The sequence below is a fragment of the Ictalurus furcatus genome, chromosome 25, assembly GCF_023375685.1.
Source record: "Ictalurus furcatus strain D&B chromosome 25, Billie_1.0, whole genome shotgun sequence".
In the NCBI taxonomy this organism is placed as follows: Eukaryota; Metazoa; Chordata; class Actinopteri; order Siluriformes; family Ictaluridae; genus Ictalurus; species Ictalurus furcatus.
In genome coordinates this window covers 16,332,473-16,356,183 of record NC_071279.1, presented here as the reverse complement: position 1 = coordinate 16,356,183, position 23,711 = coordinate 16,332,473, and the positions used below count along the sequence as shown (strand labels likewise).

Here is a 23,711-nt window from a genome sequence, read left to right as displayed (position 1 = left end):
TCTTAACAAGAACACAACTGACTTATAATTGGCCGTCACCTCTGAAATACTAAAACAGCTTCCTTTTTTTTTTTACAAACAAAAATCGCCCCAGCCGAACTGTTATTGAAGAGTGTCAGTCTGAAGGAAATGAGTGGAAATAAAGGCTAAGCGGCATTCTGTGGAAGTTAATAAAAATACTCTCTGGAACAATCTAAGTGTCAGACGAATCTGATGACTTCTAAGGGAGTTGAATACTTTTGCAAAACACTGCACTGTTTGTGCGATGATCAGGGTTGCCAGATCTGCACAACAAAAGCAGCACAATTGACAAGCAGTTCTAAAAGACGTAGTTCTTTCACCAAGGTCTTATATGATTTCGTAGGATCGAGCCTTCACTCCGGTGTCTCCTCTTAGCAACAGAAGTTACTACGACTCAAAATGACCCGAGTAGCTTTTTGTTTTCAAATAAAACCAAACAACAAGTTGACCTTGGAGATGGAGGCTTCGGACACTTCCTGAGTGAGATGAGATGAGCGAAGACATCTAATTAATTCTAACCCAACTCCCTCATTGCACTGGACACACTTTCAGAAGTAGTACCCACATGAATAAAGCCCTGCTTTGAATATATTAATGAAATATATATATATATATATTATAATAATAACATTGATGATTTTAAAAAAATCATCATTAACATATAGCCATCATCACATATTAAGGAATGCACGAGCAGAACGAGCCGCTCAGTATGATTAAATGGAGTGTACTTTAATCAGCTGCCGCTATGCACATAATCTTTCGCTCTAATGGCAGTGACTTTTTAAAACGCCAGCACTTCCTGTGGCGCAGAGCCCGGCCTATAGCTGCGTTTAAGAACTAAATGAATCTTGCTTAATTGAATTATAATCTGCTCATCTAGTTTTACATTTTTGTAAATATCATTTCACATCTCACAAGTAGATTAATATCGGCATAATACCGAGTCCTGGAGCTAAAAGCGTGTGTTGATGCTCCTCAGGTCGCTGTTTCTATTAGCTCAGGATGGAAACCTTAGATCTAGCATGTCAGTGTGTGCTCAGCTATTCTATTGATGCACAGAGTAAAGGGGGGCCAATACATTGTGCAAATGGACTATAGTCGGTAATTGTACACCTACAATCGTGTATTGTGTTTGTATTAGGTGTCTAGGTGTATGATGTTTTTGTTTTCCACTTATTCGCGTACTTATTTTTGCTCAAATGAAAGTATTGGAACAGCCAGGCCAAGTCTATTGTTTTTGCTATATACGTTGAAGACATTTAGGTTTGAGATCAAAAGATAAATATGAGATGATGGATCAGAATTTCAGCTTTCATTTCCTGACATTTACATCTAGATGCGTGATACCTTTGGTATTAGACCACCCAATGTTTTGTTGAGCAAAAGTATAGGATCACAGTCATAAAGTAAATAACACTTAATATTAGGTTGCATATCCCTTTCTTGCAATAACTGCATCAAGCAGGTGACCACTGACATCTTCTGTGAAGCTTTTCCAGGCTTTTACTGCAGCCTTTTTCAGCTGTTTGTTGTGTGTTCTGAATCATTGTCTTGCTGCATGATGAAGTTCCTCCCAATAAGATTGGTTGCATTCCTCTGCAAATATTGGAAGACAAAATGTTCCTGTAAACTTCCGAAGTCATTCTGCTGCTACCATCATGAGCAACATCATCAATAAAGATTAGCGAGACCGTTCCAGAAGTGGTCATGCAAGCCCGAGCCATGACGCTACCTCCACCGTGCTTGACCGATGCGCTTCTATGTTTTGGATCAAGAGTGTATAGCGAAAACTAAAGAATTGACCTTGCAGTTCCAATACTTTTGGAGGGGGCTGTATGAGTAGACTATAGACCAGTAATTCTCAAACATTTTGCAACCTGGAGAGCATTTCAGCGTAAAACAAAAAAGCATTACACTTCATGATTGCAGCAGATTAGAAAATATATAATCCATTGATTTAACTATTAACCCAATTAGGCAAAATGTGTAATATCCTATTTATTTATTACAGCCATTAAAGCTTTTTATCCCGGCTCATCTCTCAATTAAAACAGCACTTCTCCTGCTTTTAGCAGAATTGCACTTCTATTCAAGGTGACAGAAAGTTATTAAGCTTTAGATTTAAAAGTAAATTTTAGACAATTTAGAGATGCCAATCAGCCTACAATGTACTCGGAGGAAACCCCCGAACCACGGGGAGAACACGGGGAGAACACGCAAGCTCCACGCACGCGGTGCGGAGACGGGTATCGAATCCCCAACCCTGGAGGTGCGAGGTAAACGTCCTAACCACTAAGCCGCCGCGCCCCTTTCACAAGATTGTATTTTTAAAACAAACAAACAAGCAAACAAACCATGGACCCTGCTGTCTATATGTTACAGACCCCTGTGACACCAGATGATGATGCACATCTCAGCAAATTACCCATAATCCTCCACATTGTCACTTCCATCACCAAGTGAGCCATGCTGTACTTATATACACATTCTGAATATGAATTTGGTTACTCTTCTTACCCGGGCTGGAGTTACCATACGAACCGAGTCTGGACATGTGGGCGGAGCTAAAAAAAAAAATACTGCAGACCTTTCACTACTTACAGAAATATCTTCAGTAACAGACTAGTGTAGTGGCTACCAAAGTTTCTCCCTCGTCTCAAAAATCCATTTTCTAGAAGTAAAGTCTCAGATGAATTTTAATTCACTTACCCACAGCAATGTTTTATTATCGCTAAGTAACTCGATCGTACGTTCCTTCCCTGCCATCTTCTAGTTAGGGCAAATTCAAAATGGCTTCCTATTCACACTGTGCCCTACATATGGTCTAACATAATGGGACGCCCTACCTAGTCTCCTCACACATGTATGGAATGTAGGAAGATGTTCGAGATTCAACCACAGACATTTTGCACTACATCTCCCCTATGTTTTCATTAAATGTAAAAGTTTTGGTAAAAGGCACCTTTGGCCTTTGTGTTCAGGTGTACGGGTAGCTATTAAAACGAACGTTTGTTCTTCTTCAGCTTCACACGCTGCCATTAAAACACGCACGCGACGTCTTGGGATTATCAGTTCACTCTGTGAGAGAGAAATGCAGCAATGACACATACTGTACATACTTGGGTTTCATTTCCGAATCATTCACTTGATGCTGGAGAGCATTTCTGTTTAGATGGAAAGCCAAATCACGAAACACTTAGTATTAGTGTTTGCTTGGCGTCATGCGCGGACTGTGTCTGGATGCCAGACGATAAGACGAGTTCGGAATGCTAAGCATCGTTTCAACAGTCAGCTCTCTCCCATTCGTTTGACGAGTTTTTGAACTTCATAAGCCTGTGACTGATGCATTTGTCCCGTTTCGCAGACAGACAGAATCTCTGAGGAAATCATTCTGGGGAAGAGCTCTGTCCTCTGGTTCACTTCCTGCTCACTGTGCGACTGCATGAGTGTGTGTATTAGGTATTTTAACTATGAGACGAGCTCTGACTGGTGATATTTTTATCAGCACTAAAACACAAAGAAATAGCCAGGACCGCCAATGCCTCTTTAGCTACAAGACTACGAGGAGTATCCATATCTGCTTTCTACAAACTTCAGGCTTTCTCTAGATATTCCTACTGTCTTGTCTATATTGCTCTGCTTTGAAATAAACAGCATTCTAGATACCACTTTGCAAAAAGAACAACTGCTTTCTAGATATCTGTGCTAGGTTTTTCTTTCACCTATACAGGTTTGTGAATATTTGCAGAACCAGGGCCTGTCCATGACTCATGTGGTATTGGAAGCTGCTCAGGTAGATGTTCGGACCAGTCATGGGTATCACATTTTCTAAATACCCATAAGCAGATCATTAAGACCAGAGAATAGTACAGAATTCACCTGGATGACATTATGGAAGCTAGTGCTCACTATGACCATGTTATGTCTAGCCCTTTTTAAAAAAAAAAAAAAAGTTCTTATACAATTCCTGTAATATTCAAGAACTACAAATAAAATATTTTTTTTTAAAGTATGAGATCGGCCAAATCCCAAACAGCTTCCTATTCATTTACCGTATATGTCCACTACACAGGGTATAACATAACGGCATTGTAGAAGCGTCTGAGATCCAGGCACGGAAAAAGAGTTACTCCGAAAAGCGACTGTCTTAATAGGAACAAACTTACACGCAACATGTCACTTAAGTTTTATATACAGATATTTCGTTAGCTCATATTTAAATAGAAACTTCATAAATTATTTGGAAGAAAAAAAAAAAAGTCAAAATGAAGTATTATTTATTACTTTAAATATATAATTTTTTTTAAAATAGAAAATTAGCTCTCATATATTTTACATTACGTAGAGCAAAGAATCTTAAATGTGAAAATGTGTCATTTCTTTTTAATTTGTAGAAAACAATTATGGAATTTTGACTTCCATAGCCTTTCCAGGGGAACATTCGAGTCTCATGATCTTCCCATGAAGTCCGACGGAAAGTCAGTCAATCTTTCTGATCATTCTCGCATACAGACAGAGACTGACAGACAATGAACGAAGACTTCTTTTAAGACCTAAGACAGCCATGTTGCTTACAGTAGTGCTTGAAAGAATTTTCTATATATCTGCATAAATATGACCTAAAACATCATCAGATTGTCAAACAAGTCCTAAAAGTAGACAACGAGAACCCAATTAAACAAATGAGACAAAATATTATACTTGGTCATTTATTATTGAGGAAAATAATCCAATATTAAATATCTGTGAGTGGTAAAAGTATGTGAACCTCTACGATTAGCAGTTTGATTTGAAGGTGAAATTAGAGTCAGGTGTTTTCAATCAATGGGATGACAATCAGATGTGAGTGGGCGTCTTGTTTTATTTAAAGAACGGGGATCTATCAAAGTCTGATCTTCACAACACGTGTCTGTGGAAGTGTATTATGGCACATGAACAAATGAGATTTTTGAGGACCTCAGAAAAAGAGTTGTTGGTTCTCATCAGGCTGGAAAAGGTTACAAAACCATCTCTAAAGAGTTTAGACTCCACCGATCCACATTCAGACAAATATCAGGAAATTTAAGACCGTTGTTACCCTCCCCAGGAGTGGTTGACCAACAAAGATCACTCCAAGAGCAAGATGTGTAATCGTCTGCAAGGTCACAGAGGAACCCAGGGTAACTTCTAAGCAACTAAAAGCCCCTCTCACATTGGCTAATGTTAATGTTCATGAGTCAACCATCAGGAGAACACTGAACAACAATGGTGTGCATGGCAGGGATGCAAGGAGAAAGCCACTGCTCTCCATAAAGAACTGCCTGTCTGCAGTTTGCTAAAGATCACGTGGACAAGCCAGAAGTCTATTGTAAAAATGTTTTGTGGACGGATGAGACCAAAATAGAATTTAATGAGGTTTAAATGAGAAGCGTTATGTTTGGAGAAAGGAAAACACTACATTCCAGCCTAAGAACCTTATCTCATCTGTGAAACATGGTGGTGGTAGTATCATGGTTTGGGGCTGTTGTGCTGCATCTGGGTCAGGACGAACGACTTGCCATCATTGATGGAACAACGAGTTCTGAATTATACCAGCGAACTCTAAAGGAAAATGTCAGGACACCTGTCTGTGAACTAAATCTCAAGAGGAAGTGTTTCTTGCAGCAAGACATCGACTCTAAACACACAAGTTGTTCTACCAAAGAACGGTTAAAGAAGAATTAAGTGAATGTTTTCGAATGGCCAAGTCATAGTCCTGACCTTAATCCAATAGAAGTGTTGTGGAAGGACCTGAAGCAAGCAGTTCATGTGAGGAAACCCACCAACATCCCAGAGCTGAAGCTGTTCTGTACTGAGGAACGGTACAAGCCGATGTGCAGGACTCATCAACAGTTACCGCAAACGTTTACTGCAGTTATTGCTGCACAAGGCCGTCACACCACATACTAAAAGCAAAGGTTCAAATACTTTTCCCACTCACAGATATGTAATATTGGATCATTTTCCTCAATAAATAAACGACCAAGTATAATATTTGTGTCTCATTCGTTTAACTGCGTTCTCTTTATCTACATGTGTGAAAATTGGATTGTGCGTTAGGTAATATTTATGCAGAAATATAGAAAATTCTAAAGGGTTCACAAACTTTCAAGCACCACTGTAGTCCGACTTCAAGGTTCTATAAAGGTTAGAACAGTCAGCTGTCCTTCTGGAAAATGAATCGGGAAAATCCCATTCATCAGCGGCTGTAAAAGCCACAGCAGGAGAGAACGTGCTTACGGCAATTTATATCCTAAAAGGCTTCAGCGGCAGTGTGCATCATAAACACAAATATTAATCATATAGCTGCAGAAGCCGTGAATTTGGCGTAAAGATGGGCATGATGAACGAGAGCGAGTCGGTCCAGAAGACGGATTTGTGCTGAAACTGTTCATCAGCTCTAACGCAGTCGCTGAACGTTAGGCGAAAATGCTGTGTGTAAGAGGGAGAGAAACAGCTGGTGGACGGTAAAGTGGCACGCAGCTCTGATGATCGTCATGACGATAAAACTTGATTCTTCACGCTGCGGCGTTGACCAGCCCATCGCCCACAGCTCATTACACCCGACACACACTGACGTCTCACAGGGGGACAATCAATGAAGATAAGAGAGAAAAGAGAGAGAGAGAGAGAGAGAGAGAGAGAGAGAGAGAGTGTGAAAGGGAGGAGAAAATTAGAAAACAGACAGCAAAGCGAGAACACAAGTGAGCAAGCGAGATAAAAGCTGCATAGACAGAAGGATGGAGAAAGTGGGAGAAATGTTCTGCCATGATGAGTGATCGGTGTAATTATTTTAAATCACCCACGTATTGAGCTCAGACACTAGCGAAGGCTTTTTTCCCCTGTTCTCAGAGCCAGCCATCACGTTAACAGCTGCCTGTACGGAAGACATATTTGGCGGCACAGATTTTCTTTGATTAAAAGGGTTATGGAAGGTGTACGGTTTGTCCTGGGGAAAACAACATGGACGTTCAAGAAGCTCCGAGCTACCACCGGGTTTAATTACAAACCGCAGACTTGCTATGATAACGTTTCCTAATCTCTTGCCAGAGTGACTTAATAATAATACTCATTAAGACTTTGGTTAAAAAAGCCTCGTCAACCAGGCCCAAGCTGCAGGCTGGGAACATGTCCGAGGGGAAGCTTAAGCTCCCATAAAGTCTTTTCCATATCGATAATGTTAAAGGTGTTTGTATGAAAATGTGTGTTCTGTGCTGGTCTGCTTCCCATTCTGTAATCTTTTAGTCTAGACTGCCGCCTGCACTGAAAAAAAAACAAACAAAAAAAAAAACCCCGACATCTAACCAAGTTAAAATATCTTGAATATAGTCAAATCGATCTAGAAACCAAATATAAGATGACTAAATCCTATATCTTGACTTTTTCTTTTTAAAAATGGATTTAAATTTACGGCATTTTGGCAGACGCCCTTATCCAGAGCGACTTACATTTTTCTCATGTTATACAACTGAGCAGTTTAGGGTTAGGGGCCTTGCTCAGGGGCCCAGCAGTGACAGCTTGGCAGCGCTGGGGTTTAACCTTCTGATCGGAAGTCCAACGTTTTTTTAACCATTTAATTTCTTCAAAAATCTTATATTTATTATAATCTTATAACAGGAGATAACTATGAATATATTCAAGATATTTACACTTGCTAAGATGTTCATTTTTTGCCGTGTGCCAGTTTATCGAGGCTGACCCAGACCAGTTTATTTATTTATTTATTTATTTTTAGAAGTACACGAGCTTCCATGCTGCGCGCTCTCAGTTTCAGAATCGACAATTCGATGAGACGCCGGTTCGTCCACACACCCGCATTTTAAGAATTGGTACGTCCTTAAGTAGTGCGTTATGATACACAGATGCATTATTGTGCGCATTTACTGCACTCATTTATTTTTGTTCCATTTCCATTAACAGAGTAACCTAAAAAGCTGATAACTGAAGTGTGCTTTGGCACGTTCGTTGCTGTTGTTTGTCAGAATTTAACTGCGATAATAAAACAGCTGAAAAATAGCCCCGAAACACCCTGAATTGGTTCTGCTTTAACTGTGGAAAAGTACTACTTTCTTGAATTACCAGTCAACTAGGGTCAATCCTTAACAGCTTGGCAGCATGCAATGCATAAATGCATCTTTTTAAACCTGTGTCGAGTCGTTTAATCTAGTTGACACAATCTTATCTATATATAAAAAAAAAAAAAAAAAAAAAACGGACAAAAGGATGTTACAGAATGTAGCTCTATCTTGAAACCGGATCACTTTCTTTCTCAGTAAATAGTTCACTCGGCTAGGGCACGTCTTCTGGGAAACGTGTAAATATCTTACATAGCGTCTGAAGGGCGGTACTAAATGAAAAGGTTAAGATCGTTAAACGAATTAATAACAATTTACACCGATCATCCTGTTCAAAAGTTTACACCCCCCTGGCTCTTCATGTATCGTGTTGCCTTCTTGAGCGTCGGTGAATGTTTGCAGCCTTTCTAATAGTCGTGTACGAGTCCTTCGGTCGTCCTCGGCGTGAAAAGACGGATCTCCACATCATATATAGGTGCTGTTGGAAAGAGGTCAAATATGTACTGTAGAAGATGGTGGAAAAGTAAAGCAAGTGCAGGACCTGGAGGATTTTTCTAAAGAACAGTGGGTCGTTTAACTGCTCAGGACAAACAAGAATGAACCCAGAATGCGGCTCCATCTTGAAACCGGATCACGTTCCTTCTCAGTAAATAGTCCTCTCAGCTAGGACACCTTCTATATATTTGAAGGTGGGATTAGAATCGCTTAGGACGATAATATGTTTAATTTAATTTGCATATTTATTAAATACAGGCTTAATGAGTGCGAGTATTCATGACGGTAAACCGGAAGCTAGAACCTGACACGTCTACATTAGTACCGTTACCTTCTGGTACCTTGATGGATACATACATCATTCTAGCAATAGCTTCTGTTCACTGTGCATACAGACAGTCCTCATACTGTCTCACAATACAGCTGGTGGTGACGGGGGAAATTGATAGATATACATACATGCAATCATTTACAAAGAGAAATCACACACACGCTGTGTGTGTGTGTGTGTGTGTCATCAGTGCAGTCTGGTGGATGCGAGATAATTAAAACTTTCTACTGCTAACTTCAGTGCTTGACTGGTTCGAAACATACTGAATTTCTATAATGAATGATGTGCGTCGGTGAAAGAACATCTGGACGAGCCATCTGCAGGACGTGGCGCAGTGGATGCTGAGAACCGAATGAAGGTGATCGACACGGGAGTGACATCGCTGAAGGTGTGGGTTACACACAGACGAGACCCCGCTGTGGAAGAAGTCACAGAGCTCCAGCCGGCTTCCGGTCCTGCGTTCATTCAGCACCGGTGTGAACGAGGATGATGTAATGTTCACTCAGTCGGCCAAGATGAAGTGGAATTTTCAGGTTTCTAATAAGCAGCAGCTCGAGACGTGCAGAATGATGCCGACAAACGAGTGTGCTCTTATAGCGCGAGCGCCATAGGGGGTTATTATCACACTGTGTGTGTGTGTCTACTAAATATCAACCACACTGACTCATTTCCTTAGCTGACAGTCCTGACAGATCGTTCCTCTGTTTTACATGAGCACTCGAGTTTGAAGATTTCCGTGCTCTTATTCTGAAGCAAGTTGACAGGGTACTATGATTAAGAAGATTAGCTTCTTTTCACATGGATGTGCCGTTTCCCGTCGCTGTTATTATGCCACGGCAAGCTTCGTCCATTTTAACAGCAACGTTAATGAGAGATGTAAGCGGACCGTTACGGTACCATGTTCGGCTCATTGCGTCTTTTACTTTTCAAAAAGGAAACTTTCTGCGATCTGTCTCGGCCGAGCTGAAGCGTGTTTAGACGATCGTACGAGGGTACTTTGGCGTCCTGATGACATCAGTTTTAAACATATAAATTACTCGTGAGATAAACACGGTACTTTTGGAAACAAAAACTATTGTACCTATTTTTCTCTATGCGCAAAAAAAAAAAAAAAAGTGGAGCGAAACTGGCCGTACTCTTTGGGTGGGAGGGCTGGTGTACTCTCTCTTTCCCCTGTCGATCACTGAGACACTAGCCAATCACAGGCTTCTGTAAGCTTGTGCATGCCGGAAGAGGGCGGATTGCACTTTCCTTCAAGCGTGATGTAGGAGAAGCATGTGTACAGGTGTAGCCTTGCTTGGGTGACCAAATTGAAGAGTAATCCAAAAACAAACAAACAAACAAACAAACAAAAATCCCCCAGTCCTACTGTCACACACGACCGAGCTTACCAGAAGCAAATGAACATCTTGCTGGGAAATTCTTGTTGAACGGATTTGGCAGGCATAAAGTGCACATGAATTAGAGACTCGGTCCATGAAGGTTGTGAAGTGATAACTAACTATTCTACTATTCCAGTGTTGAAATGTGTGCTGTAGTGTGGAGCGCAGCGTTATTCGATGTGTTGACGTAATTTCCACCGAAACAGGAAGTCAGGGTGGGACGTACAGTGTCTCCTCCCGCTTTTTAAATAGCCAGTTATTATGCTGTGTTATGATGTTGGGGGCGGGACACTTCAGTTTCTAGACAGCACTTGATTGGACAGAAAATCTGATGAGAAGCTGAAGTGCAGAATGATGTCATTGACATTGCTGATCCGTAACACCGTTGATCGGTGGTAGAGAGAGAGTGTACATGTTGAACGCGTATGTCTTCTAAACGAGATTCAATTTTTTCTTTGTTTTGGAGCAACACGAGCTTCTAGAGAACCTCAAGGCTTATTAAACATGTTCATACTAAAAGCCACATAACTTTAAGACTGATATTGTTGGTTAACACTCCTGTATCAAAGTGTATGACATAACATTTCATTTCCCGACACCATTCTTTTCATGTTTTACGCCTGCTGTGATAGTCAGTGGTGTGGATTTTTCCAGAATTCTCAGTATTTAAGCAGACGTTGGCCATTCAGATATTCAGCTAATGTATACCTAATTAGGTCTTGTCCTGCTCGTTTTGCCACCTGGACACACCACTGGCTGAGCAGCGGTGAAGAAGCTGAGCTGATACTTAAGCTGTTTAGCAGAAATGTAATGAAGGAGAGCTGAATCTGCAGTAAAATCAGCACTACTGTCCAGCGCACTGATCATTAGACCAGAGGGTTGAAGGTGTGGTGATCACCTGTATCCTGCTCTGCTCTAGAACGTTCTCCAGCTCCTGCTTGGCAGCTGCAGTCTCCTGCTGATGAGTCTGCCTCAGGTGCTCTATAGCCGAAGCGTGGAGATGATTCAGCTCTGAACGCAGAGACGCTACACACACACACACACACACACACACACACACACACACACACACACACACACACACACACACAGAGAGAGAGAGAGAGAGGGAGAGAGAGAGCGCGAGAGAGATTATTCTTCTGACACGAATCTCTACGTTATATTAAAAATCATCAATCACTGATGTTCTACGCACAAAAGTCAAGTCAAAGAAGTAATTGCTTTTATTCTAACAATAGCAATTTTCTCCCTCTTTCTCGTCTTCTCTGCACTGTACAGTTTCTCATATTTATGGTTACATTTCAGAGAAAATCGGTGCCACTGCCGCATAATTCTTCAGTGTGAAAGTCACTAGGAAATCACATTCAGACTCGGAAAACTTTCATCACACCTGGAACCGTACACCACGAGCGCGCCGTAACACTGCAATTTTCCTTTCATTTTTTTCTCCCCCGCCATTTCATTTTTTTTTTTCCTGGCCTGCGAGTAAGCCCCGCCCCCACACTACATAATGAAATATTCCTCACTAATGCAGTCGTTATTGTTAGAACGATTATTAGCACTTTCGCGTACTCTTCTCATGCGCATGTGGGTTTCCTCTGGGCTTCCTCCAACTAACCCAAAAACATGTCGGTAGACGGATCGGTGACTTTAAAAAAATCGCCCCTAGTTGCGCATGGTGCCCTGTGACGGACTGGCGTTCCACCCAGGGTGTATTCCCGCGTCACGCCTAGCGTTCCTGAGATAACCTCAAAGAACTACAACCTTTACTAGAAGACAGCGGTTACTGAAAAATGAATGAATGAATGAGAATTAGGTGGGAGTTCTAACAGGTCTATTTAAAATGATCTTAACTGATAGAAAGAGTGTAGGAACCGATGCACACGGTACCATTTAACAAGCTGGATTAATATTCGGATTTACCGATTTAACCCTTTGGCTTATTAATAACGCCGGTGAATTATTCAGTAACTCAAAGGACACTTGGGGAGTTAAAAATAAAAATTCCCTATCCGAATGGGTTCCAGGTAGAACCCTTTTAACTGGCTAAGAATCCTTATTTATCCTTAAAGAGCCTGTTTTTCTAGCACTGTACACGAAAACCAATAGGTATGCAGAGTGGATGATGAGTGCTTGAACTTGTATGCCTGGAGCAGAAAGATTTTTACATTTAACCCTGTGGTTATGCTGGAAGACAACGCGTGACTTGAAATTTGCCCGCCAAAAGGCTGCGTTCAAATCCACTGCGTCCTCTCAGCACGGACAAACGGAAGACGTCCTTCAGCCCGGACCTCGTCACTGTCTGCCTTACCCAGCATCGCTTTCCCCTCGTCCTCCAGCTCGAAGCGTAGTGTCTGCAGCTCCTGCTCAGACTGCTGCTTCAGCGTCTCGATTTTCTGCCTGTGGGCTTCTCTTAGGGACTGCAGTTCCATGTGATGCTGCTGCCGCAGACGCTCCTCCAACTCCTGCACCGACACACACACAGGGCACGAGCACTTTAGTTTTTTTTTTAAGCTTCCGTTAAAAAAAATAAAAAAAATAAATAAAGCAAATTCTATTAAAGCAGAGTCTTTTATCAAAACAGAAATTAGAAATGGACTCCAGTGGACTTTCTCCAGCGCCATCAATTAAAGCACTTTGCAGCCTGGGCATGATTAGTAAGTCTTTCTCAGTCAGAAAGAATAAATGGCATTAAAATCAATAACCACTTACACGTGTTAGCAACTTATCGTAGATTGCAAATCGCTGTTCCGTACAGGTTGTAAACGTGGGCCGAGCAGACGTTTTGTCGAGCTAATCTGGTTGGTCATGCTAGCAACAACGACAGATGCAGAAATCCCTGATGAAATATAAGTGGAAGCAATTACGTCTCTAAATGCTTTAGGAAAGCCTGAACTGCTGCATCTGCACTTCGCTGCTGGAAAGAGAAATAAGGCCTGTTTACCTACCGAGAGAGTTACGAAAAAAAAGCTCCACAAACTAACCAGAGACGAGTTGAAGGGTTGAGCGAGCATCAGATTGCGAGAGCGTTTCTCTCTCTCTCTCTTTCTGCCGCTCTACAAACGGTCTTAAGTTTGCAGCGCTCTTGGGAAACTGGATCCAGACTGATCAACAGAGGTGAGGGGGAAATCAGAGAGGAGTTATATACAGCCCCCTCCGAAAGTATTGGAACGGCAAGGCCAATTCGATTTTTTTTTTTTTTTTTTTGGCTATAAACTTAACACATCTGAGTTTGAGATCAAACAATGAATATGAGATGGTTGATCAGAATTTCAGCTTTCATTTCCTGTAGTTATCTCAAGATATGTTAAAACAACTTGACACCTGTTGTGGCAGAACCGCAAATTCTAATCTGACGTATCATCGTCTTCTGATCTCAAATCCAAACGTCTTCGACGTATAGCAAAACCATTAGAATCGGCCGTGCTGTTCCAATACTTTCGGAAGGGACTGTACGGGTTTCAGTTTGGGGTGAGAGAGAGAAAAAAAAAGATTCGATTCTTAGATCTTGATTTCCTATTTAAACGATTCTGATTTAAATTCTGCACTATTATTTATTTATTATTGGTATTTGTTTTCAATGAAAGGCAACAATTACAAAAAAAAAAAAAACCAAAATACCTCATTTTGGCCACGAGTCTAACTGAGTGGTGAAACAAAGGTACAGGCTACTGTGTGCACCGTGTACGCTAAAAACTAGCCAAGCTAGCTGGCAGATTTGAAGATGTATCAGACATTAGCATCTCAGACCTGCTCAGTTTTGGATTTGAAGAATTAAAGAGGACAAAATGAACTGGATATGAGGCATGCCAAGTGCAGTATTTTGGGAACACAAGCCACATGAAGTCACATCACGCTTTCTCATCTGGAACTGGAGGAAAAACAGCCCTACATAACGGTCCTGTTCCTGCTTAACACTGAAATCTCGAGCAAGTGGCAAAGCTTGCAGCTAATTCACAAAGGGCAACATAAATTAGCAGGTCAAGTGCAAGTTTCATTCCTGGGCTTTCGCTCTGGAGCTGAAGTACAGCGTTTTACTTCATGCTTTAAAAGTCATAAGTGATCACTCAGTATAATATATATATATATATATATATATATATATATATATATATATATATATATATATATGAGTGCATAGAATTGAGATGCATCAAGAATCCTTTTTATAATGACGACATCACAGCGCTCTGAATCAAATCAGCATCGAACCCCTACATCCCTATACAAATAGGGTTGTTTTTTTTCTATTGGAGAAAAACACATTTGTTTATAAATGTAGTGTCGTGTGACAGGATTTTCATCACTCCCCAAGACAAATCAGTGATAAAAGCTGGACGGTATCACAGCAGGACAGCTGGACTGAGGAGGATGCAACAGAGTCAGAAAAATAACAAAGACGAATAGCTTGTAGATTCTGTCCTTTCTGTTTCTATCCCCTGAATCAGTCAGTAATGGAAACGTCAAACTGTAATAAGAGGCTAAACTGTCACAATCTCGCCGTTGTCACTTCCTGTTACAGCTCCATTGAGAATAATAATATCCATTGAGATATCCTTCTTTACTGATTTGTTATTAGACTACGCTTCGATGCCATTATTGGTTTATTATATATATATATATATATATATATATATATATATATATATATATATATATATATATATATATATATATACATACACCCTGTGTTTTCCTTTGCTCAGCGGTATTATTGTGCTATTGTATTATTGTGCATTACAGGTCTTAATTCCAAGCTTTGTAATTGTCTTTCCTGTTTGTCATGTAGACTGTATTTCCTGCGTTAATCTCACATGCAGGACATGCTGTCGGAGGAAAATGATAATGATAATGAGTCTTTATTGGTCACATCTACATTACAGCACAGTGAAATTCTTTTCTTCGCATACCCCAGCATGTCAGGAAGCTGGGGTCAGAGCGCAGGTCAGCCATGATACAGCGCCCCCTGGAAGAGAGAGGGTTAAAGGGCTTACTCAAGGGCCCAACAGTGGCAGCCCGACCTTCCCATCAGTTACCCAGAGCCTTAACCGCCAAGCCACCACTGCCCCTCTACCTCTAAATAATCAGCGTTAGGGTGGTGTGTCACTGCCAATTACTCGTACCACCCCAAAGTTGATTATTTTCCAACAGCAGCATGTTCCAGAGTGTGTTATTCCTCTTATATCCCAGCACTTTGCCAATAATAATTTTTATTTTTGAAACGATCACATCATAGTTCTTTTTTATTTATATTTATCCGTTTACAGTTACATTTAATGATATGGAACGTTACTGAAGTTAGTTCCTGTTATCGCTTGTATAATTATAACAGTCACGCCCTCATCACCCTCTCTCTTCTATCTCTCTCTCATTCTACAAAGGTTCTCCTTACAAAAAAAAAAAAAACAAAACAGGTCACCATACACATAATCATACGTCTTTCTTTGTTAACGGCAAAAATTATCAGACTTTCATTATGTACAGTGGCACATCCACTACAGAAGTCGCTGTGAATTAGCTGTTACTGTAGAGACGTATTAGAGTGAGCACGTTTATATAAAACGTTGATTAAAAACTTGATTTACAGATGGAACTACTGTCAGAGCTGCTGACCGATCAGAATCGAGAATTCAGCAGTGCTTCAACGGTGCTATTGTATAACCGTGACCCCTGCTTCAGAGTGCATGAACTAAACTACATACATACGCATAGTACATTGTGAATTATGTGAAATTCTTGTCATTCTTTTCTCTTTAAAGGCAAAAATATTTCGCAGGATGTACCATCATTATGTAAAAGCATTTTCATCTCAAAAACTCTACATGATGGAAACAAGCCTTCAGCTGTAACCATTTTTCTTTTCTTTTTTTGCTATTATTGCTTGCATTATGCACACAAAGCCAACTGAGACTTGAAACCGAACCGAAGTGCTGAAATCTTTTGTAGTTTATTTAAACTGCTTTATTTATGTTTTAATTTTTCATTCATCTTCAACGATCAGGATCAGGATCGAACCCTAAATTCTAGAGCTACAATACCTGCCACCTCACGCTTAAATATATGATATAAAATCGGTGTTTAAGCCCAAAAACAGGACACGCAGCCGTAATCTCCGTCTCGGCAGGAAGACTTGTAAGACTTGAAAAGGTCAGACCATGTCAGTCATCCAGACAGCTATCAGGAGACATGCCTCAGCCTTTGCTTTGGACATGTACACCAACCAACACACACACACAAACCCACTACAAACAAACATACACACACAAACCCTCTACACATTCTCCCTCACAAAGACAACAACCTCAGAAAGACCAAAGCACCCAGGAGGGCTGAGCCTGTGCTTTCAGCATGACTGACAAGATTCCCAAACCACCTCTCATATTCACACACAGCTGCAACCAAGACACTGAATTCTCAGCACATTGCGTACAAACACTGTAGAAACCTTCCCATAAGACAGGATCCCATTTGCACCTCCACAAGTACTACTGGTGTGGTAGCACCATATATACACCTAGGCTCTGAGGTCTAGTGCCCCCTCCTCTGGAGATGTTACACACCGGCAGTGTATAAATCGTGTACGGCTCGGATCTGTAAGATTTACAAACTTGTTTGTGTCTGTATTAATGCAATTAACTACGTAACTTGCTTAGCATACATTAGTGCATTATTTCAGCTGTTACTCGACACGTTGGAGCACTATACGGGAATATATAGAGACATGTCACAGATGTGAGCATGAATGCAGACTAACTGTTCGATGGCCTTGCTTTACAGGATCACACATTTTACTTATAGATAAATCACCCCGTCTGAGATGAAAGCACGAGCTGTGAGATTCAACGAGGTTCAATAGGTCAATGAGGCAGTTAGCCCTGTTAACATACGTCAATTAAAAACAGAAATGAAATGTTTCAACGTGCTCTGATGCCAGAGGGAGTCTCTATGAATTTGTGGTTAATGGAGAAAATCATTAATGGAAATAATCAGACGTCAATCAGTGTCGCACTTAGCATACAAGCCACAAGTAATTGCTTTAAGACTACAGTGAAAGCACGGACTCCCCTGAAAGTTTATTAAAAATGCAGCACGGTAGTATTTACCATCGTGTCCATGTTATTCATCAGCCTTGGTGAAATTCTACACTTTAATGATTCAAAATATCAAACATATCACCGCAATATTGCGCTGTTCATTCGTTCGATGCAAACTTTTGAGTGGACAGGACAGTCTGAGTTAAGATGTCCATACTCAGCTGACAGAAAAGGTCCCCAGGATGTCCCCTAAATGGCCTCTACGAACGTCCTTGTGTAAGGTCCCGTCGACGTCCTACGGATGTTCAAGGGGACGTTCACAGGACATCCATCGGCCATTCGGGACGCTTAGGAGACTTTCGCTGAAATGAACACATTCAGAAGTGTTATGATTTGATATCCTCTGACGTCCTCGGAACGTCCGCCAGCGAACGTTATAAACCGGACCGAACGCGGACCGAAGTGGACGTCCCCTGTTTGTTGGGTAGAAGCCCACTGGGCTGCGAGTCCATGAGTGCTTCAGGAGTTGGTATACCGGACAGTCCGCTCTTCGTAAATACATTTTCGTCCATGATTTCTTCCGTCATAAAATGTCTGGAATGGATCTGCTTTCGTTCCGTTAATGTACATTTTACGGCCTCTTGAAGAAACGAGCGTACGCTGAGAAAACAGGACACATAACAGGGTTGTGTTTATGTCCACTATCCTTATTTTATTTTTCCGTCCAAGTAAGATCATAGGGACCCATATGTTCTCCCTGGCCAACGTGGGTAGAGAAAATAACAGCTCTCTCTGGTACAGCTGGTGGGAGGTACACTTGGTCTTTCTGGATAAATCAAAGAAAAATTAGAGGTAGTTTTCCAACATCAGCCAAAAAAAAAAAAAAAAAAAATGCTACAGCGATGTTTGGTGAGTGGTTTATTTTTTGTTGTTGTTGATGTAAAAAAAAAAAAAAAAAAAAATCTGCAGTAGGGAAAATGTTATGCTTATTTTGCCTGGGAAGACGCTGCTTTACAGGAAATGAGGCGACCTTCCTCCTGCCACTCCGGTATTCAAAGATCTCCTCCAAGTCCATCTGGGCATGATGAGGAGGGGAAAAAAATAACAAGTGCTGCATTTCACTTCAAGAAAAGGATAGAGGAGCCCACTTTCTTCTCCACCAAAAACCCTGTTAGTTCTTAAAAAGCAGTGAATAAATCAACAGCACGTTGTCGTCTCTAACCAGAGTGCCTGCTTAGCCATGCCGGTGCTGGGCTTCAGACTCTGCTGATGGATCTCTCCCAAGTACAACAGAGACACACTACTGAATAATGAAAGAGCAGACGGAAAAGGACCCCTATTTTAACAGCCCTGTAGCTGGGTAGAACTTTACAGGCAGACCGCACTGGGGTCGAGTCATTCCATTTGGAGCGCTGAAACTCTAGAGCACGACACTGAACGCCACCGGTGCCACTTCTTTTCCACTTTCAATCGTGTTAAATATTAATAACCGATGTTTAAAAAGTGTTGATGGGTAATAAATAGCTGTTTAACCCGAGGTTCAGGTTTATATGAAAGCTGAAGCTGTTGTCTGCTTGGTCTCCAGACTGCTGGGAAAAGGTACAAGCCATAAGATAAGCTGTAAAAACCAAGACCATGAGATTAAATGAAATTAAATTTCCCAACCGGACTGAAATCGAGCCAGCTCGACGTCTGACTATTAACCTCTTGCCAATATAAACTGTGAATTGTTATCCTCGATGTCAGCAGTGCAAGGCAAAGCATTGATTATATAAAGGTGATCAGACATAGAGAGCTGTGTATTGCATTTAATCTCATTTAATGTGAAAGTCTGAGGAAATGTGCCCTCCGAATAAAATCCATCAGTCACTAGGAATTTGGACTTGTGTGGACTCCTTATGTGGTACTTTCCTTAATTGTCTACATAGCCAAGACTCTTTTTTTAAATTGATCTCAGCTTTTTCATACTAAAAAGGTTCATTTTATTACACTTTACTTTAGTGACTTGGATGCAAATAGCAGTCTTACACACACACTGAGCCCAAAGAGTTTATAGAAATGGAAAATTATCTCATGAATTGCTCCGAACTACAGATATCCCTCAGGGTTCGGTCTTATCACCGCTTATGTTTTCATTCTATATGGAGGAGATGAAGAACTAGTGCAGCTCTTCTGAGCTGTGTCATTATGCAGATAACATGCGGGACCAGATAGGGACAATTCAGAGCTCTTTCCAGTCCAGTGCACAGTAAATTGAAGCGATTAAAACTAAAGTATTATATTATATGGTCAAGCTGTGGAGGTTGTAGAGAGCTGTAAATATTCTGGATCTATACAGATTATAAATGGCATTTTAGCATCATTGTTCTTTGTAAATATGAATGTCAATCTATTTAAAGGTGTCCGATAAAAGGTGCATCATTTATTATGGCAGCTTGGACATGAAGAGTAAAACCTTTAGAATATTGCGAGGTCAGTGGGAAGAAAGGAATTTTTAGCGGCCAACCCGTCTCATCCGCTTAACGGTTTAAAAACACTTCCCTTTGGGGGATGATTCAGGAAACGATCCAATAAAAACATCCATAAAAAGGTATCCCTTATGCTATAAAAACTCTAAATTAAATTATGTAAAGCCCCGACCTCTTATTGAGTTCACAATGTGTCTATAGTGAATGTTAACATTTTCTGCTAGTCACATTTTATGTGTCTGATCTTTTCTTTAGATATATTTGTGTGTCTGATGTTTCATGGTGGGACCAATTGGGTCTGTCTAACACTAGCGATTCTGGAGGTATTACGTCAAGGTTTTCAGTCATCTAGGTAGTTCTGAAATGTCTAGCAGTAGTAAGTCATAGCAACTGGGTTTGTGGTAGTGACACCTGGTTTTGGTTAATTGTTCCCTGTAATGCCAGGTAAGGCATGACTACATCTCAGAGCCAATGACTGCGAGCACTCGGTTATCGCTAAGCTAAGCACTCTGTTGTCGCTAAAGCTCTTTGTTACTCAGAGAAAGAAGCTGGGACAGCAGGGAACCAGGCTGGATCACCAACAGATTTTCCCCCTGCATTGACCCACTGGTAGAAGAGAACAAGATATTATCATAGGAGGTTAGAGACTGGAGTAATGCCTATATGATGCTTGTCCTATAAGTCAGCTGTCCTATAAGTCAAGCGGTGCTTTAATATCTATGAAGGTAGGCAGCTGTACTGTATTTGGCTGCATAAGAGTCAGGCATTGAACATTTGAGGTAATCCAAGGGCATTAGACAAATGCAGGTTTTATTATAGTTATCCATGTAGGGGTTAACGATATACGCCTTCATCAGTCAGAGGTAACTAAGCGTAACATTGTACAGGTATGTAAATGAGCAAAAGAGATATGCGTTGTTGTTGCTGGCCACATCCCAATCCGGCATAGTGAGGTAATTTAGTTTAATGTTCGCTAAACTGTTGGATGTCCAAGTGGTACTACGAAAACAATGGTAGCTTTATAAATAACTGCGCTACATTTGAGGCCGTCTGGCCTTTCAGGGTGGAACCCCAGTATCCATTCCACTTTGAAGATGTTTCTCTCATTTCTTGTACCACAGCAAATTCCTGAATTTCCGGACAGAGAGGTACAGATGGATGAGACAGAGCGGGACAGATGGGTGGGACAGATGGGTGGAACAGATAGGAGAGACAGTGTGGGACAGATGGGCGAGACAGATGGGCGGGAGAGAGTCAGAGTGGGACAGATGGGCGGGACAGAGAGAGAGGGACAGATGGGCGAGACAGTGTGGGACAGATGGGCGGGACAGAGTGGGACAGATGGGTGAGGCAGTATGGGACAGATGGGCAAGACAGATGGGCGAGACAGAGTGGGACAGATGGGCGGGACAGAGACAGAGTGGGACAGATGGACGGGACAGAGACAGAGTGGGACAGATGGGCGGGACAGAGAGAGAGGGACAGATGGGCGAGACAGTGTGGGACAGATGGGCGGGACAGAGTGGGACAGATGGGTGAGGCAGTGTGGGACAGATGGGCAAGACAGATGGGCGAGACAGAGACAGAGTGGGACAGATGGGCGGGACAGAGACAGAGTGGGACAGATGGACGGGACAGAGACAGAGTGGGACAGATGGGCGGGACAGAGACAGAGTGGGACAGATGGACGAGACAGAGCAGGACAGATGGGTGGAACAGATGGGCGAGACAGTGTGGGAACAGATGGGCGAGACAGTGTGGGACAGATGGGCGAGACAGTGTGGGACAGATGGGCGAGACAGATGGGCGGGACAGAGACAGAGTGGGACAGATGGGCGAGACAGTGTGGGACAGATGGGCGGGACAGAGATAGAGTGGGACAGATGGACGAGACAGAGTGGGATAGATGGGCGGGAAAGATGTGCAGGACAGAGTGGAACAGAAGGGCGGGACAGTGTGGGACAGATGGGCGAGACAGAGTGGGACAGATGGGCGGGACAGAGACAGAGTGGGACAGATGGGCGGACCAGAGACAGAGTGGGGCAGATGGGCGGGACAGAGACAGAGTGGGACAGATGGGCAGGACAGAGACAGAGTAGGACAGATGGGCAGGACAGAGACAGAGTAGGACAGATGGGCGAGACAGTGTGGGACAGATGGGCATGACAGATGGGCAGGACAGAGTGGAACAGAAGGGCGGGACAGAGAGAGACAGATGGGTTAAGCTGGTTTAGAGCTCAGCTCTAAGCAGGTATGACAGAGACCTTGAGGTCGTGCTGGCGCGCCTCCTGGAGGTCGTGGATGGCGCAGCAGTGGGCCTCACGCAGACGCTCCTCCCTTCGCTGGTGCTCCAACTCCAGCTCCTGCAGCTGCTGGCCCAGGTGCTCTCGCTCCTGATTGAACTGAGCCTGCAGCTGCTTCAGAGAATGTTGTGACTGCGACAGCTGCATTTCCAGACTCTGCTTCAACAGAGAAATCTGCACCGAGAGAGAGAGAGAGAGAGAGAGAGAGAGAGAGAGAGAGAGAGAGAAGGACAGAGAAAGCGAACCATTATTGGTACGATGTGAAAACAACATAGCAGAGACCTACAATCTGTCAAATGTGTCCTAGGGATAAAAGAGAATGCAATGAGAAGAAGCAATAAAGAAGCACTTGTAGGGGGTACATATTTTGTTTTATTTCTCTAGAGCATCCGTTAGCCTCAAACCAGAGATAATCAGTGATTGTGAGGCTGTTATTTGTCCTTTTTTTTAGTCAGAATCATAACCGCAATCTTCTCTCGCTGCTGTATGATAAACTGCTCCCTGGACGCGGTCCAACAGAGAGACTGCGGCTAAGTAAAAGGAATTGAAGTTTGTTTCAAATAAGCAGGGTATTAATAAAATGACAAATAGTGACAAATAAGGCTAAGCACTTCCTGTCATTACCATGTGGAGCTAGAGCTGGAAGAATAGCAACATCTTGTCAACCAGAGACGCTCTTTTTATAGAAAACACTTCAACATCAAACTCCAAAAGTATAAAGAGGTCGGTTCAGTGCTAAGAGATCAGATTCCTATAAATGGACAGTCTGCGCCTCCATGTTCTACTCCAACATGTTGTGTGTGTGTGTGTGTGTGAGTAAGTTGCCATGTGGTTGCCAGTCTCGCCTCAGAGACGAGATGAGAACGAGGGATTGACAGCAGACGCAGGAGGCAGGCACAAGGCAGCGGATCTACAATCACTGAGCCTCACTGAGCAGCCTGCCAGTATCATTAGCACGGTCTCTCACTGCTGAGAGTGAGCAGCCCGCTAGCCAACTCTGAAAACTCTGACAACTGGCCCACGTCATACCCCTCTCAAGAGGTACAAAACAAATTGGGTCGACCCAAGGAACCTACCATAACCCCATCTGACGAGTCCAGATTTAAGTGTACTAACCCTACGTTCACACTAGCAAGCTGCTCATTTTCGCTTGCATCGTGGTCTTGCAGTTTGGGTGTGTCTTATTGCTTGTGGGCGTGTCTTATTGCTTGTGGGCGTGGCCTGTTCTGGCTTTTTCAATTCTGACATGGAGAAACTTTCATTCGCTTTCTTTCATTCGGCCGTTCGATGCAGGACACGCGGGCTGCGTCCGAAATCGCGTACTGTGACGGTACCTACAGCACGGCCGTACCGATCAGTACATGGAATTATCATGTGACCTTCGATGTCATCATAAACACAAAAATCTTAAAGGGGCCACCAGATTAAAGCAACCGCACTAACGGCAAAACGCAAGTCGGGAAAGTGAACTAAATTAGTAATGTAAAGTGGGCGGGGTTAACAGGCTGACGTAAATTCGTTACCGTTAGCTTGGACGGCTAAGGCGTGATGGAGATCACAAACAAAAACAAAAAAGCTTTG

The 23,711-nt window shown here is 42.2% G+C and overlaps 1 protein-coding gene across 3 annotated transcripts in view; it reads right to left on the bottom strand.

Annotated features, from left to right (window-relative positions):
* Nucleotides 1–23,711, bottom strand: part of fam184ab (family with sequence similarity 184 member Ab) — a 126,207-nt gene that overhangs the window by 18,832 nt on the left and 83,664 nt on the right. For all 3 annotated transcript variants that reach the window (XM_053613855.1, XM_053613857.1, XM_053613856.1), the window contains exons 12-14: nucleotides 22,092–22,304; nucleotides 12,637–12,790; nucleotides 11,224–11,351 (exon numbers count right to left, since the gene is read on the bottom strand). In XM_053613855.1, coding sequence (XP_053469830.1) covers nucleotides 11,224–11,351; nucleotides 12,637–12,790; nucleotides 22,092–22,304 — 495 coding nt within the window. The remainder of the gene's footprint in view (nucleotides 1–11,223; nucleotides 11,352–12,636; nucleotides 12,791–22,091; nucleotides 22,305–23,711) is intronic.